General features: G+C 48.9%; 1 protein-coding gene across 4 annotated transcripts in view; it reads right to left on the bottom strand.

Annotated features, from left to right (window-relative positions):
• Positions 1-10,744: 10,744 nt before the first annotated feature.
• The window catches only part of ATP10A (ATPase phospholipid transporting 10A (putative)), a 186,336-nt gene continuing 172,126 nt past the window's right edge, over positions 10,745-24,954 (bottom strand). For 3 of the 4 annotated variants that reach the window (XM_003828068.6, XM_063596989.1, XM_063596990.1), the window contains 7 exons: positions 23,756-23,832; positions 19,728-19,853; positions 15,321-15,521; positions 13,027-13,107; positions 12,843-12,947; positions 12,154-12,341; positions 10,745-12,007 (listed from right to left, as the gene is read on the bottom strand). In XM_003828068.6, coding sequence (XP_003828116.3) covers positions 11,374-12,007; positions 12,154-12,341; positions 12,843-12,947; positions 13,027-13,107; positions 15,321-15,521; positions 19,728-19,853; positions 23,756-23,832 — 1,412 coding nt within the window. In that variant the 3' untranslated portion in view covers positions 10,745-11,373. The remainder of the gene's footprint in view (positions 12,008-12,153; positions 12,342-12,842; positions 12,948-13,026; positions 13,108-15,320; positions 15,522-19,727; positions 19,854-23,755; positions 23,833-24,954) is intronic. The other variant, XM_055098745.2, reaches the window with a different exon arrangement.

The raw sequence follows: 24,954 nt of genomic DNA, 5'->3' as shown, positions 1-24,954 counted from the left end.
AGCACAGGCCTGACGGCATCCCCCACGTGCCCCCGAGGCCACATTCCCTGTGCAGTATGCTGGCCCTGAGGGAAGGCTGCCGGATCCTGTGCAGGACCTGAGAGCCCACATGTTGACAGCCCTGATGTCAGCAGTCAAGGTAGCAGGAGCCTCGCAGCCTGTACACGTGGATGACAGTCCTAGCACACCTTCCAGTGGGTCCAGGAGCCCCCACTGCCCCAATCCTTGCAAAACCTTCCCCTCACAGAGCCAAGGTTTGTCTTAGAGGCTGGGCGGGGTGAGGAGACTTGGGGATGAGAGCAAGGAGAAGCAGCCCTACTGAGGAGCAGCCCCAAGAGTTGCTTGGAGGGGACGGGATAAACATTAAATTGTTCCTGCTACCCAGTGGGTGAGAGCAGACAGGCAGGAAGGGCAGATGATTCTAGAGAAAATCCACCACATTTGCTGGTCCCAGTTTTGTCCTCATGGTGCATACCACTGTGTTTATCTCTGTGTATGTCTGGAGCCCTGGGGCAAACCTGTCCCTCCCTCCCTCCCTCCCTCCCTCATCCCTCCTTTCTTCCTTCCCTCCCACACAACTCCACTATGCTAAGCCCCTTCTTGTTACTTTGCTTTGGGTCCAAGCTCAGTGCCTTCTCCTGATGCCAAGATCACATTCTCACCCACTCTGGTTTAGCTCCCCCCACCCCAGCCTGCCCTCCCTTCCTCCCCCACCAATGTCAGCCTCTGCCCCATGTGGCCCCTTCGCAGTGCTTGTTGACACACCTGACACAAAGCTCGTGTCTCCAGTAACTCACCAAACGTACCCAGGACAGGGCCCAAGTGTGAAGCCGTGAGCGCACTGAGGGTGCTGCAGGGGCACCCAGGCCTGGCACAGGCGTGCTGCTCAGTGCACATTTGTTGAATGCGTGAATGAATGGATGAGTGAATTGAATTAAACAGTAGGTGCCACATGAACCCTGATTTAGAAATAACGTGGGTCCCACAAGAATTACCTTTAAAGTGTTTATTTTAATTTACTTATCTCCAAAGGCCAGGATTTGAGAAAGACAATCGGTATGTCTATGCACAAATGGAATTCATATTTTTGACTTACATGTGGAAATTCCTGTTTGCAGAACCTTTCCTCCACCAAGATCCTAGAATGTAGTCCAGGAAGACTCATGCACCAGCCTGCCTGGGCTCTAGTCCCAGCTGCACCGCTACTGCCATGTGACCTGAGCACGTTAATTACCCTTTCTGGGACTTGATGTTTCCCATCTGCACATCGGGTGAAATTAGAATAAATTTTACAGGCTTTTGTGAGGGCTGAGGCGGTCCATCTGCATAAATCACTTTGATGGATGTCTGCCTCATCATGAGAGACACGTCAGGCAGGCGCTTGGAGGGTGCTGCTTCATTTGGTTTTAAAATGTGTGGGTGTCACATCACATTAGGTGGCCGATCTAATGGCCCTAAGGGAAGGACCTGAATTCCTATCCCAGCCTCCCCACGCCGCAGTCAGCTGACTCCAAAGCATAGGGATGCAGGCAGAGATGAAACCGTGTATAAAATACATTTATTTAGATCCAAGAATACGGTTAGCATCCAGCTGCTCCTCCCTCCACCTAACTGTGTAAGAACCAGGCTGCCACACAGAGAAACCTTGGTGCTTCTGCTTCGAGAGAACCAAGTTCATATCATCTCCATCTTAAACACTTTTGTTAAAGCCGCATACCGAGCACACGTATAGCCATGGTGTGTGTGTGTGTGTGTGTGTGTGTGTGTGTGTGTTTGAGGGTGGCATTTGGTAAAGCCCTCTCAGAGGTTACTTACATGCACCTTCAGCCTGTGGGCACTCACTCACCATCACTTTGCTAGATTGTGCTTTACACTGTGCTATGCTTAATAAGAGCACATGGAAACAGCTTTTTAAAAAGGGTGATTATATGTAACTACATATATATGTGTATTTAGGAAAACATGGGACAGTTGTCTTGGAGACAACATCCTCATTTAAAGAGACCCCTCTTAGCCCTGGGCTGGGGTCTCTGCATTTGATTCCCACCCCTGGCTGGATTTGGGAATCCCTGTCAGGGCTGGGGGAGGGAACGAGGGAACCACCAGAGGGAGGGGACATGTGATCCTGGTTCCTTGTGCAGGATCCCCAGCAGGGAGGCTGCAGACAGCCCCACGTGGCCAGCCCGCGTGAGAAATCCAGGCTGAAAATAGCCTAGAGCCTCACACTCTACAGCTCAGGGAGGCACGATTTTTCCTCTAGGGTTCAGAGCAGCGTTAGGAGAGCACTGATGAAATTGCGGCACACCAGAAGCATTGGCTTATTCTTATATGTCACTGGAATACACCGCAGGCTTGATTTTCCTTTAACTCCAGTGCCTTCTGATAAATCTGGAATGTGCATTGAGGAATGCTGGGGGGTGGGGGGCATTTCCTGGGTTCGGGGGCTGTGAAGATCTCTCCCCAAGTCCCCGCAGAGACCAGGCTTTGTGTACACAGCCTCCTCCAGCAGGAGGGCTCCCAGTCTCTGAATGTGTCACGTACACTTCCTTTCAAGGCATCACTATGCGGCTGCATGCTTAGGTGTAGCCGAGAATTGAGCTCCTTCTTCACACAGAGGAATATCGTATCACCTTTCTTTTTTCAAAAAACAATGTATATTATCTTCAGCAATAAAACTGCATGGTTTGCTCTCAGGGCATGATTCAAGAAGAGACCAAATGAAAGGGGCCTTGGAGGATCTTTAAAAAATTCCAGTTTTAGTGTATAGACTTAATGGAATCTCCTTTTATTGAATCTATTTATAAATGCTCAATCCAATTGCGTGGATTTGGAAAGCTAACATTTTCAACACGAGACAGCTGGTGGAATGTGTGCTCTTAGTTCTAAGAATAGGTAAATCCCAAGGAATATATCTGTGCTTCCTGTTGTGAGATGGTGCAGATGTTCTAATAGCAAAGATCAAAATGACATTTGCCAGTTACGAAAATCATCCTCAATTAACTGTGAAAAATACTGTCTCGTCTGTCAGATAATTTCTCCCTCTCTCTCCTCTCTCCTCATTTCTTGTATGGGATTTTTGAGATGGAAACTCCCCATCTTAGTGGGAAGGGAGGGGATAAGGGGCAGAGAAATAAGAAGCGAGTATAAAGTATACAAGATGCTATCATGAGGCAGTAATTCCTGCAAAGGAAATACAGTGTGTGTACAGCAGAAGTGTCTGGCTTAGGGTTGGGGAAGGTGTCCCAGTTTATGTCTGCAGAGGCCGGCCGAGTGCCCCAGGGGAGCTGTCCTGCCCAGCGTGGCTCTTCTGATGGCTTCCGAGCCCCTGGCTGTCAGCCCCTAGTTTTCTCTGAGAGAAAGTGGGAGCTAAAAATAGCAGAATGACTTGCACTGCACCTCCACATCCACGTGTTTCCTGCATCTCGGGCCATAACTCAGGACAGAGATTTATGGCCACCTGGGTTCCAACAAGTTACTCAGGGCTTCCCAGTCAGAGCAGACACATTTGCTGTCATGTTGATTTTACAAGGAGATGAACTTTCAGAGGCTCTGAAAGTGAAGGGTGATGAGGCAAGCCCTGCCACCAAGCAGGCTCAGGCTGGAGGCTCTGGAAGCCTCTCTGAGCTCTGTCTCGGAATCGAGTGCTTTGAAAATATTTTGATCTAAAATTGTATTCCCTAAGGTGCTCTTGCCTCTTTTTTTTTTAATTAAAAAATTGTTGTGGTAACTTGCACATACATCAAATGTAGCATTTTAACCGCTTTAAAGCATATAGTTGGTTCCGGGGCCTGAAGTACCTTCACGCTGTTGTGCAGCCACCACCACCATCCATCGCAGAGCTTTTTCATCAACCTAAATGGAAACTCTGTGCCCATTAAATACGAACTCCCCTTTCCCCTTCCAGCTCCTGGCCACCCCCATTCTACTTCCTGTCTGCACAAGTTTGACTACTCTAGGCACCGCATGTAGGTGGAGTCACATCATCTGTCCTTTTTTTTTCGTTTGTTTGAGAAGGGATTTCACTCTTGTTGCCCAGGCTGGAGTGCAACGGCACCATCTCGGCTCACTGCAACCTCCACCTCCTGAGTTCAAGCGATTCTCCTGCCTCAGCCTCCCAAGTAGCTGGGATTATAGGCATCCACCACCACGCCAGCTAATTTTTGTATTTTTAGTAGAGACGGGGTTTCGTCATGTTGGCCAGGCTGGTCTTGAACTCCTGACCTCAGGTGATCCACCGGCCTCAGCCTCCCAAAGTGCTGGGATTACAGGCGTGAGCCACCGTGCCCGGCCTGTCCTTTCGTGACTGCCCTCCTTCACTCAGTTTCCTGTCCTCTAGGTTCATCTGTGTTGTACATGTGTTAGACATTCCCTCCTTTTAAGACGGAATAATATCCCATTCTATGTAGAGTCCATATTTTTGTTTGTTCATTCATCTGTCGGCAGACATGGGCTATGTTTATCTGTTGGCTATTGTGCGGAATGCTGCTATGAATATGGCGGTGTAAGTATCTGTGTGAGTCCCTGCTTTGAATTGCTTGGGTAGGTACCTGGAAGTGTAACTGCTGGATCAGATGGTCATTCTGCCTTTAATTTTGGGAGGAATTGCCACATTGTTTCCCACAGCAGCTGCGCCATTTTGCATTCCTTCCAGCAGTGCACAGGGCTCTGGAGCTTCCACATCTTCACCAGCTCTTGTCATTTCTTCATTGTTTAAATGATCCAGAAAGCCTTCTTAATGGGGGTGAGGTGCTATCTCACTGCGGTTTTGTCTTTCTCTATTGATTAGTGATGTTGAGTATGCCTTGACTATCCTTGTTATGAGATTTTATATGAATGATTACCAAAACAATGGAAAAAACTCCGGTAGGATATGTTTGGTGGTTGTTTTTGAGGGTAGACCGAGGGTAAGGGAAACCATGGTGCCTGGGAGGGAGAAGGGGTCCTGGGGCAAGACAAGGTGTGTGGAGGGTTACTAGTTTAAGGACTAACCTGTGGTCACTGCTCCTGAGACACTTGTACAGATGTGTGCACGGCCACATCCCAAGCATAACATCCTGGGGTGGGATGAGGAGAAGGAGGGTCACAGGGGCAAGGGCCAATGAGCAGGGCCAGTGAGCAGCATGCAAGACCACACCCAGGGCCCCTCAGGGGCTCGGAGGGCTGCAGGGTGGGCTGCCACTCCAGTGGTCAGCCGTCAGGATGAACTAGAATCTCATTCCAACGTGGAGGGTGGGTTTTACAGGAGCAGCCCACTCCGGTTGAGCGGGGTAGCTCAGGCAAAACCTGCTGGACTCCCCCTATGCGCTGGGCAGGGGCGGAGGAGGCCCCTGCTACCCACTGTCATGGACACTCCTTGGCAGAAATTTCAAACAAGCGTCGAGGAGAGGTGGGGCTTCCTGGGTGTTGGTCTTATACAACTGCTGCTCCCGTGCAGCAGCCCATGGCTTTCAGCTACATCAGCTGCAAAAGAGGTACATTTTTGTCAGAACTGTCCTCATTCTGCAATTTGCTCTCTTCAGTTTCAAACTACTCTAATGTGTCCTCACATGTGTGGCCACACACATAGGACTTTCACAAGCATGAACTGGACCTGACAGCTGGGGGACAACGTTGGCCTTCCAAGTGACGGAGATGTCACTCTGCGGTGGGCCAGGCTTCCAGAGTAGAGCGTTCTGAAGGACTCACCCTTCGTCACTGTCACCCAGAGAAGGACTTGCATGCCCTTTCTTGCTTGCTTTGGCTCATTTTTGAGACTGCCATACCCAGAAGTCCTGAGAACAACAAACTATTTTTTTTTTCTTTGCATTTGAAGAAGGGAGGGGATGGCAATGCTTCTCTCTGGGAGTCTTTGGTGAAATCCACAATTTCCACTGGGCTTCTTAGCCCTGTCTTGGCAGCCTGGCTGGGCTACCTCAGTGCCCCACCTGTCCAGAGCTGTCCTGCGTGTGCAGATGCCGAGGGAGACAGCTGTGAGTGTGTAGCAGTGATGGGCATTCACTTAGTGGATATTTCCCGGCTCCAGCTGTGCTGTGTTTGGGCCACGGAGTGTGATGGGAGACAAGGAGGTTGCGTGTCCCTGGACAGTTACCGCTGTTACACTGATGAAAAGAACGTGATGGCAAGCCTTGGTGTGTGTCCCCAGCCTGGGACGCTGTCCATCAAAGTGCGTGTGGGCATGAGTTTCATGGTGCCCTGACGCCCCTGCAGGGTTGGAGGGCAAAGAAGAAGCTCACCCAGGTCCCCTCAGGCTTGCTGGGTGATGAGGCAGAGCCACCCATGCACCGTGGGGTCAGGGCTCTGGAAGTGTTTTCCAAACAGAATAACCATGGCAGCCTCTTGTACCCCAAAGGCCTGAGAGTGAGTCTTCATCACAGGCCTTGAGCTTGGACAAAGGAGATTCAGGATGAGAAAGACGCTTGGCACTACCTGTCTACACACCTCTGCTGTCTTCCCAGCGTAGGGACTGCTATTGATAATAAATGACTGGTTAACTCAGACGGCCCAGCTAGTCAGGATCCCCTTCTTTGTTTTATTTAGTGATTGTATCCCTGGCCAGGCCTCTTTAAAATTCATGGCTTCGGGAATAATAAATAAATAAAAAGAAACTTCACAGCTTCATTCTGAAGGCATAGATGGGTCAGCCCTGGCTGTCCAGAACATTTTTGCATTTCTCTCTGGATTATTTGCCGGACAGCTGGTCTGTCTTACATTATTTATTATTTTTTTGTCATTTAACTTTGAGATGCAAAGTTAACATCTGTAAAACTAAAAAGATAGCCTTTTCTAAAATAATTAAATTATGAGCTAGGAAATACCACTTTCTGCAGTAAAGCACGAATCTGCCTGTGGCATTAGAGAAGGCAGCTGTGCTGAAAGCTGGAAGGGAAATGGGAGGACAGCCCGGGGCCTGGGGCCTCCCCAGTCTCACCTGGGTTGCTGTCGCCCTCCAGCCAGAGAGGCTGGGAAAAGGTGAAAAGCAGACAGGTTTGCAGTTCAGGGAACAACCTGGACTTTGTGTGCCATTTTAAACAAGAACTGAGGATGCTGAAAATTCCTCATTAGGAAGAAAACGTTAAGAGCCGGCCGAAGTCTGCCCTGGCTGGATGGCTGTGGGTGTGGGCACGCTGCTTGGGGCATTTTGGAAGCCGCGGATGGTCTCCCGGCAAAGTTGGAGGCACATCGTGTACTGGTTGGGCCTGAGCCTGGGCCTGGCTCAGAAGGTGTTGGTTTGTGCCATCCCAAGTCTGAGCCATGTCGTACACTTTCCAGCGAAGGCCTCCAGCTGTGGTTTGATTAATGAGGACCAGAGAACAGCAGTACCATTCTAAGTGACCTGTAAACACTCTTGTCACTTCTGTTGTTCCAAAACACTTGCCCCAGGTTAGGTATAAAGTAAGGTCAAGTAGTTCGAAAGTATTTTAGTGCTTTTAAATACAAACATGAGAAGGGATTCATTCAGTAAGACACCAGGTTGACGTTGTGTGAGAACAGGCTAGGTTGAGATAAAAAAGGAGTTGCAACAGGAAGATCCTCTGGGTGGGGCTCTCAGGGCCCGTGTAACAGCGGCCACACCATTGAGAGGCCCTGGAGATGGCTTCCCTTCGGAGTGAGATGAACCCCAGGGGCCGGGAGGGAGGGAGCAACAAGGCTGTCTTCCCCAGAGCTTGCTCAGACCACCAAAGGCCATCATTTCATTAAAGAAAAACAAGGTCAGACGGCGCTGGCTTACACCTGTAACCCCAGCACTTTGGGACGCTAAGGCAGGCAGATTGCTTGAGCCTCAGAGTTTGAGACCAGCCTGGCCAACACGGCGAAAGCCCATCTATACAAAAAATACAAAAATTAGCCGGGCATGGTGGCAGGTGCCTATAGTCCCAGCTACTTGGGAGGCTAAGGCAGGAGGACCCTGTGGGCCCGGGAGGTAGAGGCTGCAGTGAACTGTGATCACACCCCTGCACTCCAGCCTGGGCAACAGAGTTAGACCCCGTTGGAAAGGAAAGGGGAAGGGGAGGGGAAAGGGGAGGGAGAGGAGGAGGGGAAAGGAAGGGACCAAAAAGCTGGTGGTGACAAAGATGATTTTGTGATCCACAAATGTGCCCTCACCCTGAGTGTGGGAAGCTCCCCTGGACATGGGCTCTGCAGCAGTGGCAGGGTGAACACTTATGAAAGTCTTCGTGCCTTCGAGGTAACAGGTCCAAACAGGGGCATTTTCAGTAGAGATGCGAGGAAAGCAGGAGGAGGGCGAAGCTGAGTCCCGGCCCCTTACCGAAGGCACAGATACGATGAGGGCAGGTGCCTCCTGGCCAATGAGTCAGGGAGCCGGGACCCTCTCTGTGCTCACTCCTCTCCCAGGTCTCTCTCCCTGCTCCTCTCTGCACTCTGCACCTCTCCCCGCACCTCCCTGGCCTTGCTTGGCTTGGGCCACTTCCATGTGCAGGGGAGAAGCTCTGCTTGTAGTTACATCCAAGCACTTGCAGCCGTGCACACTTACAGCTGGGCCTGCATTTTCTAGTCACAAATAAGGACATTGCCTATGTCTCTCTAACTCCTACACCCACTTTTTTCTCTATCTATTCTATAAATGACCGAAAGACAGTCTGGGTATATTTGTGATTTGTCTATTTCTCCTTTTTTTAAATTTGAGTTTCATGTATTTTAAAGCTCTGGTTATTAGGAGTACATCACTTGGGTGATTCTCATGTCCTGAGAAGGCCTTTTTATCACTATCAGGTCCCTCTTTATGGCCTGAAGTTTATGTTGTCTGATATTAATATAACTATGTCTCCTTTCTTTTACATATTGTTTATATATTAAATCCTTTTGCATCCTTTTACTTTCAACCCACTGTCTTTATACTTCACATGCCTTCTTTTGAAGAATGCATGTCTTGTCATATTAGCCAGAGATTACAGAAAATATTAAATCATAATGGGTTACTGCCAGCAATTGTCCTTTACCTCTGATTATCACAGGAATGCCTTCAGTGTTTCAGGATTACCACTCATTCTTTGCTTCTTCAAACATTTTCTCAGCACATTCAAACTGCTAGGTTCTGTGCAAGGTGCCAGGGATCCAAAGTGAAGAGGACATAGTATCTGACCTCCGAGAACTTAGAATTAATTGATTTTGACTTCGAGTTAGGCACACTGTACAACGTCAAATGACCAACCCAGCTATTTTGTCGCCAAGCCTCAGGAAGCCAGCCTTCCTACTTATTTTAGATTTGTTACTAGGATTTGGTAACCTATTTCACCTACGGCTTTTTTGAGATAATCATGAAGTTCGCCCCCCCATATTATGTTCATTTTGACATCAAACTTAGTTGCTTGCCATAGATTGTTATTGTGGATTTCCATAATAATCCTCATCCTAAAGAGCAGCTGTCAATGCCATTTACAACATTTATTTCTCTAAACTGGCTGTGGGATGCATATTCCTGAAGCCAGCGCCAAGGTCATTCCGTTTCCCAAGAGCAAGCATCTACTCTCCAGAGGAAAAGACATCCTCTGGAAGGAAGGCAGGTTATATGTGCAAGGATCATCTGGAAGCTGGGGATCTGGAACTCTCAGATACGCAGGTAAATATGCGTCTAGTCCTTGTACTTGGTGCTCGCAACCATCACCTTAATTCAGGGAGCACTGTCACCTTCCAAAGGAGATTCTTTTCCTACGCCTTGTTCCAAGAACAGAGGAGGTGGCATCAGGCTGGGCAGGGTTGGGACGGCTGTCACCTTCGGTCCGAAATCACTGGCTGAAGCCCCCACCACCCCTTTGTCTCCCCATTTAACAGGGCATAGAGATTCTTCTGACGTCCACTCATGCAGCAGCTCAGGTGTTCTAAGGGAAGTGGACCTCTCTCCCAGCTCCAGCTGGGAGTCCCAGTCAGGACGTTCCCCTCCATTTGCCAGTGAATGGTTCTGAGGATGTTGTGCAAGCTATGCAGGGTGAGGCTGAGGAAACCAGGACTCTGTTTGGAATGTGGAGAGAGGGGCCCTCTGTCTCTTCTGAATAGTGATGCATGGATAAGTCCTGGGGGTGACTCCTGCCAAGCATCCCCATGAACAGAGGCAGACCCAGGACAAAGCTGTCCCTGAAAGCTGGGAGAAAAGCCCAGGTCCAGGCACCCTCTCTTGGGACCTACACTGAGCCTGTGCCTGTTTTTCTGCTTGACTGGAATGAGGTGCATTTTCTGTGACTTGCAATGGCCCACACTCATGGCTCATTGCAGAATGAGCCATGCTTTCCTGATACGCCATGCTGAGGAATTTCCTTGTCCTCAGATCCTATGCCCTCTCTGCATTGCTGTCCTCGAAGACAGGCATCCAAAGAGGCCCTAGGTCCCTCCCACACAGCAGGGAGTACACCCTTCACAGCCCCGGTGCTGAGCAGAGCCAGCAACTAAGAACTGTTTGACAAAGTAGAAAGAAGGGCTCAGAAGATGACATGCCATATCATTGCCTTGGATTGTTATCATTTCCTCCCCTTCCTTTTCTAGTTTTAGAGGGACAGAACTAATGGCTCATTAGAAAAATGCCTGAAGACCACTGAGCTCCTTGGCACGTGGTGCTGATGGCCTGGTGCGGGGTGCCATGGTGGCCGGCTGTGCAGCAGCTTTGGTATGTGCCATGCAGCTGTTTTCTTCATAGCCTCTAAAAGGACTTGCCTTACGGAAGTGCCCTCAGATCATACTCTGTGAGGTCAGGTATTAATCATTTCATACACCAGTGGTAACTGGACACACTGTCTTTGCAAAGTGAAAGTTGTTTATTGCTTGTTATGATTTAACAGGCAAAATACTACACCAGGGATGTAATACCTACAAGGCGGTCTTCCTGAAATGCCTGCCCGGAACAGAATGCTGGGATGCACTCAACTGTGAATTTTTCTTGAGGTCTTCCTTTCCTTCATCTGGATAAAGTGGAGCCCAGCCCTCCCGTGTCAGTGAGACTGGAAGCCTCTGGGGGCCATGTGCTCTGCCCTCTGCCATCTCTGCTCATTGTTCCCCCATGTTCACACCTGCCTGCATTAACTAGGAGCAGTCACACGTTTGTACTCAGTGCACAGTCATACATGTTGAAGAAAACAAATCATACTGCTTGTTCTTAAAAATGAGATGAAAAAATAAATCTAAACACACTTTTCAAGTGTTACTCTTCTTTAAACTTTTATATATGTTAAGGCTCTTCTTTTTCTTTTCAATATACTCTACTTAGAACTTTAAAAAATAAACTTTCTTTTTTGGTACCTCTTGTTTCCTGTATTAGCCTGGGAAACATTTAGAAATACATCTCCCTAGAACTCTTCTGTGCAAATAAGAAACATAAATAATATTAACATTTATTTATATATATTAAAAAAGGCCATTTCAAGGTTTTCACTGTGACCGCCTTGAAGATGCTCCTATAAGTAGTCTGTGGTCTGGCCCCTGAAGTCCTGATCGGCCTGAGTGGGGCTGGACAGGAAGTCCACGTCCCGCTTGTCCATCTGCAAGCCGCTCCGTCCGGGAGAACTGTAAGACACTCCCCAGCCTGCTGACCAGTGACCAGGAGGAAATCCAGTTGAGTAAGCTGAAGGTAGGCAGGCTGAAGAGGGAAGACAGGGGGGTCACCCTGCCGGTGCTGGCAGCTCTCACCTTGGACTCCTCAGGACACCCTCCTGGACTCCTCAGGACAGCCTCCCCTGGCGCGGAGGACATGGGGGCCGGTGCGCTCAGCCCCTCCAGCAGGGTGTGCTCCCTCAACGGCATGCTCATGTCCACTGTGCTGGGCTCCCTGCTGGCCTCCAGGGAGCAGACCGGCTGCTGTGTGTGCCAAGAAGGCTGGGACAGGGGCACAGAGGTCTTGACGGTCCTCCCTGATGAGTGCTCGGTTCCCGAGTCCTTCGGGAGGCGTCCCTGAGCAAAGGTCTCTTTGGGAGCACTGCATCTCCTGGGGGACTTCCTGGTCAACTGACGTGCCAGCTGAAGCTGTGTGGGGAAAACGCTCCCCTGGAGGGATCTGAAAAACAATCTAGAAAAAGTACATTAAAACAAAAAGTGAGATATTCCTGTCAGTGGTGTCTTTGAGCTTCCAGAGACCCACACAGAGCAGAAGCAATGCCAATGTCGTCTGGGCTCACTCGGGGCTCAGAGGCACTATCCCGCTCCGACACCCACCTGGGCAGCAGCGCAGCGACAGGCGTCATCAGGCAAGTCAAGTAAAACACTGGGTCACCCAGTAAGGCTTGCATAGTCCAGTAAGGGTTGGACGGAGGATAGCACGTGGCACAAGACGCATTATAAATCAAAGCCACGGTGAAAAACAAAAGGACACTGAAGCCACACGTTATCCAGTTGAGCCAGGTCTGAGGGGGAATGAGAAAGAAAGGGCTTTTATTTCCACCTAAAAGTGACAACAATGACAATAACAAAAACGTGCCAGTCATCAATGAGCAGGTGTGAGGTTCTGAGGCCTTCAGACACACTGCGGTCTATGACGCGGGTAACCGGTGGGGCTCAGTGAGGCCTCCGGAACCCATGGACCACCCTGGGAGACGCACATGAGGTGAGAGGGAGTCAGGGGCGAGAGGGCAAGACAGGAGGGAAAGGAGAGAATGTGGTGGTGGAAGCGGGAAAGAGGCGGGAGGGAGATGAGCGTGGCCGGGGAAGTGCGAGCAACAGGCTGCAGCAGCTCCCCACACCACAGGGCTCGGAAATGTGTCATTGTCCTTCTCATCACACTGAGGTCAGCTTTGCAGTCTCCTGTCTACTCAAAACGACCTCCCAGACCTCATGAATCTGCAGGGAAGTGTGGGGTCCATGGCATCAGTGCTCTTCTGAGACGTGGCCACGCAGGCGGCTCTTACCCAGGTTTTGGTTTCAATGCCCAGGTGGAGCAGGAAAGTGAGCAGCGCGATTGTCACAATAGGAGTCCCCCAGGTAAACAGGTCCACGCTCGAGTCATAGTAGGCCTGAAAGACAGTGGGGTCCTGGATCTGTAGGTCCCCGGATCCAGCTGGTAAGAAAAACTGCACCCGGGGGCCAACTTACCAGGTAAGGAATGGAAAAGCAAACCAGGCTCTGGAAGGCGGCGTCGGCCATGTTAAACCAGAACGTTCGTGGCCGGTATTCCTGGGACACAAAAACAATCAGTGATGTTACAGTGAAGCATTGGCATCCTCTGTGAAAGCAGTTAGAATAAAAATGGAGTCACTTGTGTTAAAAACAACAACAATAACAACAACAAAAACCCACCCTGAGGAGTAGAGCTGGGAAAGGCCATGAAGGGAGGGTTCTCATGCATAAATACCTGATAACAAAAATGATCATATCCACAGAAAAATATATCTGTAAGGACATGTGCCCAGCAACTGTCTGTCCAACCTCAAACAGGCACCATCTTTGTCATTTATCCTTGTAGTCAAGGGAAGAGCATCTCAAAACGATCATGAAATTTTTTCCTTTACATACATTTGTCTTCCTTTACCTCGCTAAATATGCACATAGCTTACTACAGCACACACATTCCCATTGCAATGCCCTATTCCCAAATAAACACCATTCTCTTTTAGAGAGCCTCTCTCTGTTTGCTATTTAGGTTGACACCTCGAATGACATTTCCTAGGATGCTACACGTAAGTTAATGCACAAGGCAAGCACCCAAGGAAAACTCACTCTCTCAGGACTTTTGGAGACGCGAGGCCCCAGAGTCCCGATGAAAAGCACTACCAAACACCTACAAAACTATCTGCAGCTGAGTCACTCACTGGGAACACCTGCACCAAAAAGACAAGCTTCAGTAGCTCCAGGTTCACAGTAAAAAGATGAAACTGGCCGGGTGCGGTGGCTCACGCCTGTAATCCCAGCACTTTGGGATGCCCAGTTAGGCGGATCATGAGGTCAGGAGATCGAGACCATCCTGGCTAACATGGTGAAACCCCGTCTCTACTAAACATACAGAAAAATTAGCCGGGCGTGGTGGCGGGCGCCTGTAGTCCCAGCTACTCGGGAGGCTGAGGCAGGAGAATGGCGTGAACCTGGGAGGCGGAGCTTGCAGTGAGCCGAGATCACGCCACTGCCCTCCAGCCTGGGTGACAGAGCGAGACCTTGTCTCAAAAAAAAAAAAAAAAAAAAAAAAAGAAACTGCTTTCTGCATCTTCCCAGGGAACATGTCTCTCAAGTAGGAAGTAGGAATAGCACCTGAAATTCCGGGCATTCTCCCCCAATTTGAGCCCTTCTATTCCTTCCACTTTGACCAGGTTTTGCCTCTCTTGGTGGTGGGTCCCTTAGAATGTTTCTTAAGAGTGAGTCTTCACTTTTAAAATTACATGATGGATGTGTCCCAATGTTGAAAGCAAACAGCTATATGCCCATGGGCAGAAATGAAAATAACCTTGATATAGATGAACAGAGTCTCTATTACCCAGGTGACCAAATGTGTATTTGACCCTGCCAAGTACCAGAGCAGCTGGCATGGGACCTGCAGGAAACACACACTGGGGAAGGAGCTCTGGCTGAGCACTTAGGGAAAGTGCTGGCTAGGCTCTTCCTGTGGGCCACTTTAATTCCACAGGACAGGACACACTCCCAGCGTCTTTGTACCGCAGGTGGCCGAGGAGGCTGAGGCCTGGCCAAGGGTGGGAACTCTCCTGAAGCAACAAATAACAAGCAGAGGCCCTGCTCCCCTCCCTGGCCCTTAGCCTCCCAGCACCCCGTGCATGTGGCCTGCTTCTGTGGGAACTGAACATTCTCAGAGGTGGCCAGGGGAAGTTAACTCATCAGTGAATGAATCTGGAATTAGGGATTATTGCAGGAGAAATGAGACTCCATGTTCTTTTTGCCCACATGGAATAATTCAAGGCAAAGAAAAGCACTTGCTGTCTATTTTAATGGCTGGCAGAAACATCTGGTCATCAGTGTGTGAATCTATGTGGTATATTAATGCCAGTATGTATTTAAATCTATTTGCTCTTTCAGTGGCTCAGTGGCTTCCTTGTGGGTTTGTCTTCTTGTTAATTCCCATTCAAAATAAGTCACATTTTCTTCCTTGCTTTAGAAAAATCCCGCCTCTAGCTTCAGTGATCCCCTGTGACTGACTGGACTCTGGGCTTTTCTTGGGCTCCAGGAGACTCTTGGAGGGGGGACAGTTTCGCTTACAACACTTGATGTACTGTAGCCAAGCAGAGAGCAGCCCTTTTTCTCCATCCTCTAGAATGGTGAATTCTAGAATTTCAGTTTGTCCAGGGTGTCCAACTGAAGGAAGGCTGGGGAACTGGCACTTTGGAAGAGTGAACATGGAGGGCAGAGCTCAGGAGGTGGAAGGCGGAGACTCAGGGGAGCTTTACCTCCATGTTCTGGCCACTCTTGTAGACCTGCGGGTTGGTCAGCAGCACGTTGGCTGGCACATCCCTGTCCAGCACCCCAGTCACGAGCGGGGGAAGTGACGAGAAGAGCAGATTAAAGAAGATTAGATACCACTGGTCAATCATGGCAGATGCAGAGAAGCCACAGAAAAACTGGAACCAAAACAGGAGGCCCACGAACATCTGAAATCAAGAAAGGAAGAACAGGAACAGGCGAGTCTTCAGCCATTGCTGAGGATTCTCATCCGAGGGAGCTGACAGGCCTGCAGAGTTTCACAGTCAAGATTAACTGTATTGGCAGCGATTTCTGCCAAAGACAGCCGTGACCTTGAGCCCTGATGCTGGCCTCTGCCTCTCCCTCTTCTTCTTTCCCTTTGCCCTCCTCACTCCCTTAAGAAAGAAGAACTGGCAGTGGGAATTGGGAATTCCCAGGAGCAGCCCTTGCGGGGATGAGATTTTTGTGCTTGACAAGCTCTGGATCATTAACATAAAACAAAATCAAGGTTTCACAGGGGTGTAGGGCTGCTCACATTTCAAGAGGGCCAGTTGAGTATGAGCTGTGGCATCTTCCCTAGTGGACCTCCTCTGTCTGTGACCCCAGACAAAGCCTACCTGTGGCTATATCTCTGCTCCTGTCTCTTCTTTAGTGACCTGCATACTCTCTGAGGAGGTGCAGTGGACAGTGACTGACTCCCACTGAGGGGAGGACACACAAAAGCACAATAGCAAAGCCAATGACCTCATCAACATCGCTGCGGTGACCTGATTGTCCACGGGGACCTCTGCTGGGGGGAGAGGGAGAGGCATCATCTCTGATCCTCATAGCTACAGCTACCCAGCTCAGCAGAACAGGAAAGTGAGATTCAGGGAGGTGGAACAGCCACCTCTGGCCCCTGCTCACTGGGGTGGGAGCAAGGTCAGATCTCTTCTCACTATTGCTAGATTCCTGTATATCAGCGGCCTGAGTGCATTTATACGGTGGACATGACAGTTTAGTGATTGCAAAGCATTCTAACACTCATGAGCTATGTAGCTGGGCACAGAACATGAACTCCTTAGTCTCGCTTTCCTTGCTCATGACATGGGCATACCAATGATACTCAGCCAATGCAGCTGCTGTGAGCAAGAAGCGACCCAGTGCATTTAGAGTACTCATCAGAGTCCCTGGAGAGCTATAGGTGATCGCCTATGGTGTGTGATGGTGAGTGGTATCGTTAGTTCCCTTGTTTGGGACTCAGGCAGGGCGAGTGCTCTTATCCCACATACGGAGAGGGAACTTGAAGTTCCAAGACATCAAGTGACTTGGCTGAGGTCACGGTGTGAGTAAGGAACCCAACTTGTTCAACTGCGATGGGTCTTGGCTTGGAGGGCAGGCACAGTCCCAGCAGGGAACTCTGACGCTAGACAGACATTTTCTGCTGGGCACCACAAGGCCTGGGCTTGGTTCTGGAGCTGCAACTATCTACCCTTTTGACCCTGACTCAGTCACTTCACCTCCCTGAGCTTTTGCCTTCTTGACCTGAAAGTGACTTGTGAAGATCATAAGAAATGATAGCTTATGTTGAAATTACCCACCATGCCACACAGCCTCCAAGTCCTGTGTCAGACTATGATTTAAATGTCTTAATATGCAGCCTTTCCCTACATGCTGAAAACGAACATTTGGTTTTTATTCATTGACTTTCTTCCCTTCCTCACTCCTACGGCTGGCTCTCGCTCACTCACCCCCACAGGCTTGGCCTAGTGAGTCATCGGTAGCAAATACAGTCAAGAGAAAGAGAAGATAAGTACTCAGATAATTGAGATTTTTTTTCCTATAGTACCAAAAAGCTTTCTTCCCAAACCACTGTTGCTATGGAAACCTTTCTTCTCTGCTTTTTATTGGAAAGAAAGGCCACCTTATTCCTAAAACTAATGAATTTCTCATTTCAGGAGGCAGTGATTATCCTTGAACTCCTCATGTAGATTAATGCTTGTTAACAAAGGCCTGGCATTTTTATGGAATAAAAACAGGCGTCCTCTTCTCCTTTCTGTACCCTTCAATGGGGAGGGACTCATCGCAGCAGGCAGGAGGCTGTGCCCATTCCAGGTGGCCACTAGGGCCTTTGTTTGCATCTGAAATGTTTAATGATTTGGCCTACATCATTCTTGCCCTCCCTTCGATCTGAGACATTTTAACTGGGAATTAGGGATCAGCTGGCTCAACTCACAGGCTTTGTTTTGTTTTTTTAAGATTTAAAAGAAGACTGGACATGGTGGTTCATGCCTATAATACCACACTTTGGGAGGCAGAGATGGGACGATAGCTTGAGACCAGGAGTTTGACACCAGCCTGGGCAACATAGCGACACCCTGTCTCTACAAAATAGAAAAAATTAGCTGGGCATGGTGGCCTGTAGTCCCAGCTACTCAGGAGGCTGAGGCAGGGGGATTGCTTGAGCCTAGGAGTTTGAGGATACAGTAAGCTATAGTGGTGCCACTGCACTCCAACCTGGGCAACAGAATCAGACCCTGTCTTTAAAAAAAAAAAAAAAATCCAAAGAAGGAATTAACTTGCTCAAGAACTCACAGCTAACAAGTGATAGAAAGGGGGCTTGGATTCTTCCCTGCCCACCCCCATTCATCCCTCCACTCCTTCGGGAGCTGAGAACCTTTAGGCTTACAACTGTGCACTTGAGGCCTCAAAGCTCTGGGGGATTTAATGCCAGGGCTGGGAGAAAGGAGGTATGAGCCGGCAAGCCCAGGAGTGGTGTGACACAGCCTTCCTCGGATAGTCCCAGGCACAGCCTAATCTGAATTAATGTCTGGGATCAAACCTATCAAGTTAAACATGCCCTGACTGGATCTGAGCAGCTGTATGCATTTGCTAGAAGACGCTCCGAAAAATGAAGGGGGTGAGTGTGAGGGGGAAAGAGAGGTTGGGAAAAGAAAGGCAGGTGTAGCCTCCAGAAAAACAATTAAGAACATGGAGAACCAGCCTGAGCAACAAAGTGAGACCCTGCCTCTACAAAATTTAAAAAAAAAATTAGATGTGCGTGGTGGCACGCACCTGTAGTCCCAGCTGCTTGGGAGGCTGAGGCTGGAAGATCACTTGAGCCCAGGAAGTTGAGGCTGCAGTGAGCTATGATGGTACCACTGCACTCCAGCCTGGGAGACAATAGTGACACCCTGTCTCAAAAAATAAAAATAAAACGAACATGAACAACCACTGACAGTTTAGAGCTAGCTAACTGGAGAGTTTTTATATGGAACTGGAAAAAGAATACACCTTTTATTTTATTTTATTTTCAGAAGAGTATAGGATAATCTTGACACTGGAGTTCTGGTGTTTAGCCAGGTAGATTTATGGGACTACCTTGGAAGATCACCTAGCCTAAGAGTTTATTTTGTCTCTTTGTTTGTACATTCAGCCAAAAGCAGCAGCAGCCTAGCAACTCCTCAGAAAAATATCTAGAAATCTCTTACAAATGGGGCAGAACTCAGGCGGCCATGTGGTCCATCCTGCAGGGCTATGGAGGAGCCCATCTGCCAAAGAAGCAGTGAAGAAGGAACGAAGAGTCCAACGTGAAGATCCACATGAAATGACCATGCAGAACCCTCAGAGAGACAGAAATGTCTGCAGCCAATCTGCCCTGGGTGTGACTTTATAGCAGGGTCACTTTAGCTACAGAATGAGCTCATCTGAGAGGGGTGTGTCTGCTCCGCAAGCCTGGGAGGTGGGAGAGGGCGGGAAGGCCCGAAGGGCACCCCCTTCCTGCTGGGTCTGGGCCTCCCTGACCTAGGGGCTTGCCGCCTGTCACCTGTCCTGGTGTGGGTGTGTCCCAACAGAGGCCGTTCAGTATGGGAATCAGAGTGAGGCTAAGTTCCCTTATTCTGATCCCAGACCACAAAGCACACTTGTGCTTATCATTGGATTTTCCGTCTACTCTAGAGAAAATGCTGATTAGAGGACTCCTGTTTGGGGATATTTTGGCAGCATGCTCCTGAGAAACCCATGGACAGAGTGGTTAGGAGCCTGGGAGCAGGACTGGGTGGCCTGGGGTGAACGCAGCCTTGAAGGTTTACCAGCTGTGTGCCCCTGTGCAAACTGCTAGCCTCATAATTATGCCCCTTCTCACTCTGCAGCCATCAGTGGACTTGCTAGTGTTATCCACCTGTTTCCACCACCTCTCCATAGAGATGCAGCTGCTCTCACGCCCCTGAATTAGACTCTGAGCCTACAGAGCGCAGAGCCAGCCCAGGACAGGGGACAATTACACAGGCGAAGGAGGATGGAGCAGGCTGTCCATGGCCTCCCATCTGCTCCATCCTCCTTCGCCTCATTCAGGCGATGGTCCTAAGAACCGAACCTTCCAATCCCAAAACTCTAGACAGGTATCCAATACCTACTGTGTTTTTGTAGAAGAAGTACAGCACCATGTTGGCAAGTCGGGAGTAGCACCAATGCCCGTGAAGAATCAAGAGCCTCTCCAGGTATCGGAATTTCGGCACCGCAAAGTCGCTGGCCATCACTGCCTTCAAAGGGAGAGGGATTCCTGTTACTGGTGATGCCGACCTGGCGTAAGGTTTGTCTTCTCTTCTCAAAATGCAAGGTACACAACAGGGAAGGAAAATCCCCATTCTGAACACAGTGCGAGCATGGCTGGCCAGGGTCTCCGTCGCTGTCGTCTCCCTCAGCATCTCCTTCCGTTACAAAAGAGGCAATCTCACCCAACACGCTAGTTCAGGGATGTCACCTTATAGGATTCATTTACACTTTCAAATATGTGTCATTAATGGGGTTTAAAAGGTTTTCTTTTTTCCTGCTGTTTTCTCAACAAATGAAAACACACAGAGATACATGGAGTTTATCTGCCTTTTTTTGCCCCCGGATGTCATTTTCCTCTAAATCGGTCCATGGTCACAACCCAAGGATGACCCAAAGCTGCTCCTGCCGTATGTATCAGAGACAGACATTCCCCTGTCCTGGGAGGTGCATTTTGGGCTGTTCCCCCCAGGAGCCTTGGTGATGGGCAAAGCCAGGCCCACGGCTCCACTGGCCTCCCACATACTCCCAACCCAGGACGCCGGGTGCGGGCAGTGGCCGTGTGCAGGAGGGAGTGGAGAAGACGTTTCCTCCATGAACAGGCAGGACCCTGCCGTGGAAGCTTCCCCTGCATATCATCAAGCAAGGTGCTTACACAGTGAAGCCAACTAGGCTGGAAAACACCATGAAAATGATACCTTTTGTCCCCAGAATAATTTGAAACCCACTGTACAATAAATGTCTTTGGAAAAAAAATCAAACAAAGTGGCAGGAAAAGGTAGATTTCTGCTTATCAACAGAAGGTTATTCTAAACAGAATGCCAACCTGCCTTTAACATCTAACTGGTTTCCCTATATTCCAATAATATGTAGAAAGCAGTAAGTTATGCCTCAAATGGTACGCTTGAAATGGAATAGTGTCATGATACACAAAACCTTAGAACATCAATTTTCTGAACCAAAAGTTAAGGATTTCAAAGCAAATGTCCCTCTACCTCTTGCTGTCAACGCATAGGGGCTTAAAAGGTTTTTCGTGTTCTGTAATGCTTTACTCATTAACCCCATGATTCATTCTCTCAAAAATCATTTATTAAGACTCCACTATTGCCAGCCACAGACTTGGAGAAACAGATACCATCAGACACAGTCCCCGTCCTCCACAGAATCAGTCTGAGAAGCTCAGTCAAAAGGGACCAGTGTTAAAAAGAGGCTGATGGCCTACAAGGCCAAACTCTAGGCTGCCTTTGAAGAAGAAACCCCCGCCCTTGAGAACCACAGTCAAACCCCTCCGAGGACGCCTGGCTTGCCAGCCTTCTGCAGCTCCTTCCTCCCCTAAATCCAGGCCTCAAATACAATGCTTGTCCTTCCGTCAAAGTGGCCTTTCCAAAGCCTCCCAGCTTTTCTGGGAATTCTAGGAGAGCAGGATCAGAGATGTTGGGGTCACCTCGTATCCCTGGCTCCCAGTCAGCCTTGGCTCTAGAGGGTGCAAGACAAATAGGGTGAACCAGATAAGCCAGAGCTCACGAAGACAGAACTTCCCAGGAGCTGTGGGATCTCCTTTGTTCCTCTTGCCCCCTGCCTGGGGCAGTCTCCCCACCTTGGCTGAGCTGGGGAGCGCCTGCTCCTCCTGCCTGATCCTCCACGGCTCAGCTCTGACATCTCTGGCATCCCTCTCCCTCAGCATTCCACAGCTCATCTCTCAAAGGGCTCAGCAGGGACTGACTAAAATGCAAGCAACAGGGTCGCAGTGCTGGAAAACCCAAGTGCATAGGATGGTAAGGAAAGGTATCAAGCCTCGTCCCCATCTCACCTAACACATCCCCAGGGAGGATGCACAGCTTTACATATGTGCAGAAGTGCCCAGCAACCTCCTCTCCAGCAGCTACGCCTGTTCAAAGCTGCGTCTCTGGGCACCTGCCCTATGACTCAGCTGTTCCCCTCACCTTGCATGTAGAGCCCCAGGGCTTGGGCTGGTGCTCCCACCTTGAGGAGGAGAGCAGGCATGGCAGCTCTGGCCCCTCCCCAGCCACATGCTCAACATTCAAGTGTTTGATCCAAAAGATGTTTACTAGTCGAGTTTCCAAGCATATGAGGTCAATAGGCACTGCCCCCATCAGATTTTCAGTAGAGGAAACAGTGAAAACAGAAGCAATGCCAACAAAGTCAGAATGAATGAACTACAGTTGACGCTTGAACAACACTGGAGTTAGGGGTGCCCCCGAACAGTCGAAAATCCACATACAATTTCTGACTCCCTCAAAACTTAACTACTAATAGCCTACGGTTGATGGGAAGCCTTACTGATCACATAAACAGTTGATAAACACACACAATGGAATCTACATGTATTTCACATATTCATGACACACCTATGTTTTCCTTAATTTTTTCTTTTTCTTTTTTTTTTTTTAAAAAAAAAAAAAAAAAAAGAGACTGGGTCTCATTGTATTGCCCAAGCTGGAGTGCAGTGGTGCAATCATAGTTCACTTCAGGCTCAACCTCCCAGGCTCAAGTGATCTTCCTGCCTCAGCCCCCTAAGTAGCTGGGACTACAGGCATGGGCCACCACGCTGGGGTTTTTGCATTTTTAGTAGAGATGGGGTTTCACCACATTGCCCCGCTGGTCTCAAACTCCTGGCCTCCAGTGATCCTCCCGCCTTGTCCTTCCAAAGTACTGAAATTACAGGTGTGACCCACCACGCCTGGTCCGCTTTAATTTTTTCGATATTTCTAGGCTATGCGGTTCATCTGCAAGTTTTTTCAAATTGTCACAAATCTCCAAAAAATTTTCCAAATATTTATTGAAAATGTCCCCATATAAGTGGACTCAAACAGTTCAGACCCGTGTTGTTCAAGGGTCCACTGTATTTTGTACATTTACTTAGCAAATGTTTCTTGAGCTTCCCCTTGTGCAAGGTGCCACACTGGGCACTGTGAAGACACAAAGGTGAGTCAAACATGAACACCATTTTCAATTTTCTGGAGGAAGAAAAAATGTGTGAGTAACGTAACATGGAGATTCCAGTCAGATGACGGGGGGGGGGGGGGGCGGGGAGTAAGGCAAGTGTCAAGGACCAGCCATGACGGAACTACTGTGCATCTAGCTTGGGACCCTCCATCTGAGGGTGGAACATCAGCTAAAACTATTAATGAGCTCTGCACAGGCCTGGCATGTAGTACATGCCCAACAGATCATTACTGATCGAACCACTGAGTCAGCAAATGAATCAACCAGCGAGTAAGTGGTGTCAACATCCTGGTTTTTAGAACTTCGGATAAATTATTCCCTAAAATCTCCACCAACCCAAAAATGTTGTGATTCATACTTAATCAAATGTTGGAAACTGTTGTAATACTAAATCCAAAAGAAGCACATTTTTAGTTAAGTCATTTGTTCAATGTCTGACTCCCAGACCGAGAGTGAACACAGTGGCAGAGGAAAGATGCAGAGGTGAACTTCCATGTGAGTGAGGATGGCTACATTCCACCTGTACAGTGACACCAGGCTCCACCTACATCAAAGGCATTTTTTCAAATGGTATTGCTCAGTGTTCACGGACAGTAAAAAGTGCATGCTGGGACTGAGCCATCGAAAGCCAGACAGAAGGCGATGACTCACCTTGCCTCTCTCTGAACCACTTATTTCACAAAAATAGACTTGTGACATGGGAAGACATGCTTATTGCACACTGCTTCATAAACAGGAAGAAGGGCATTCCTCCTTAGCTTGCACTAGTGGCTTAGCAGCTGTATTGAGCATCAGCTATATTAAGGGCAAACCCTTTAGCCTTGTTCAGTAGAGCCCAGAGGAAGTCGGGGACAGCCCACAGGGTGATAGGACAAGAGGTCAGTAGGGCCAACTGGTCACACAGAATAGCCTGATTGGTCTTTACCTGCATACCCTCCTGGCCGGAGATTCCCACACCCACATCTGCCACCTGGATCATGCTGACATCATTGGCTCCATCACCTAGAAACAGCACAGGCAAGAAGAATTGTTGGATTCTAGAAACAGCACAGAATCAAATCAATGTGCTAGATTTTCTTGGGAGTCCCCAGTGAACTCAGTGCAGTGAAAGGGTCCTGGGGAAGATGGGGGAAAAAGGAGTAGAGCATCCACCCTGGGAGAATAGAGTTAAGCATTCAGAATAAGCTAGCGACACCAGGAGATGTTTCAGAAAGCGGGCTGGAGCTGAGCCACCTGGTACGTGGCACCCGCTCTGCAGTGTCGCTCTTACACCAGTAAAGCCCTCATCCTGCTGTCTGGCACAAGGAAAGACGCTATCATCATCTTCATCATCATTAGTTACTGAACCACCCCAGCCAAGCAGCCAAGGCTACTCCCAGCCACACTTCCCGGGCAGTTTCTAAACTAGAGGAAGGAGGTTAAATTCAGCCCAGCACGTTGTGGAGCTCTTTTTTTTGCATATGGATTGCCACAGTATTAGCCATTGTGCTCACTTTGGGGCCCTCTAGGGGTGCAATAAAGGAGAACTTCTCTTCATTCTGTCAATTTGTTGATAGAAAATGTTTAGGAACACAGAGCATGGTCACATATCTGGACACCTTCGGGGAAAGGACAGCAGAGACATAAAGTCGTTATCACTCCGTGACGGTCACCATTCTTGGAACTGGGCAGCAGAAGAGCCCAAATCAGGGCATACATCCCAAGTTGCACAAATGAGAAAAGGTACAGATACACAAAGTTAGAATGACTTGTAGTGTGACTACAGGATGTCTCTTCCCTGTGATTTTCCTGTTCTTTATAATGTTGAGACCAGTATTAACTGATCAGTTTTATATATCAAATTGGAATTCTCTGAAGCAATAAAAATCTGTACAGCTTTCCCCAGAATGTCCCATTTAAAATGAGATATGGTAAAACATGAGATATGGTATGCAACAATGCTCTCTACATTATAAACCACTGGGCACTAGGAGTAGGTCACATCGATGCTTTAACGCATTCTTTCTTTCTTTCTTTTTCTTTTGAGACAGGGTCTCACTCTGTCACCCAGGCTAGGTGGGAGTGCAGTGGCATGATCATGGCTCACTGCAGCCTCAACCTCCTGGGCTCAAGTGATCCTCCCAC

This window comes from Pan paniscus, chromosome 16 (genome assembly GCF_029289425.2).
Source record: "Pan paniscus chromosome 16, NHGRI_mPanPan1-v2.0_pri, whole genome shotgun sequence".
In the NCBI taxonomy this organism is placed as follows: domain Eukaryota; kingdom Metazoa; phylum Chordata; class Mammalia; order Primates; family Hominidae; genus Pan; species Pan paniscus.
The sequence above is the reverse complement of the archived record's forward strand: the minus strand, read 5'-3'. Positions and strand labels throughout refer to the sequence as shown.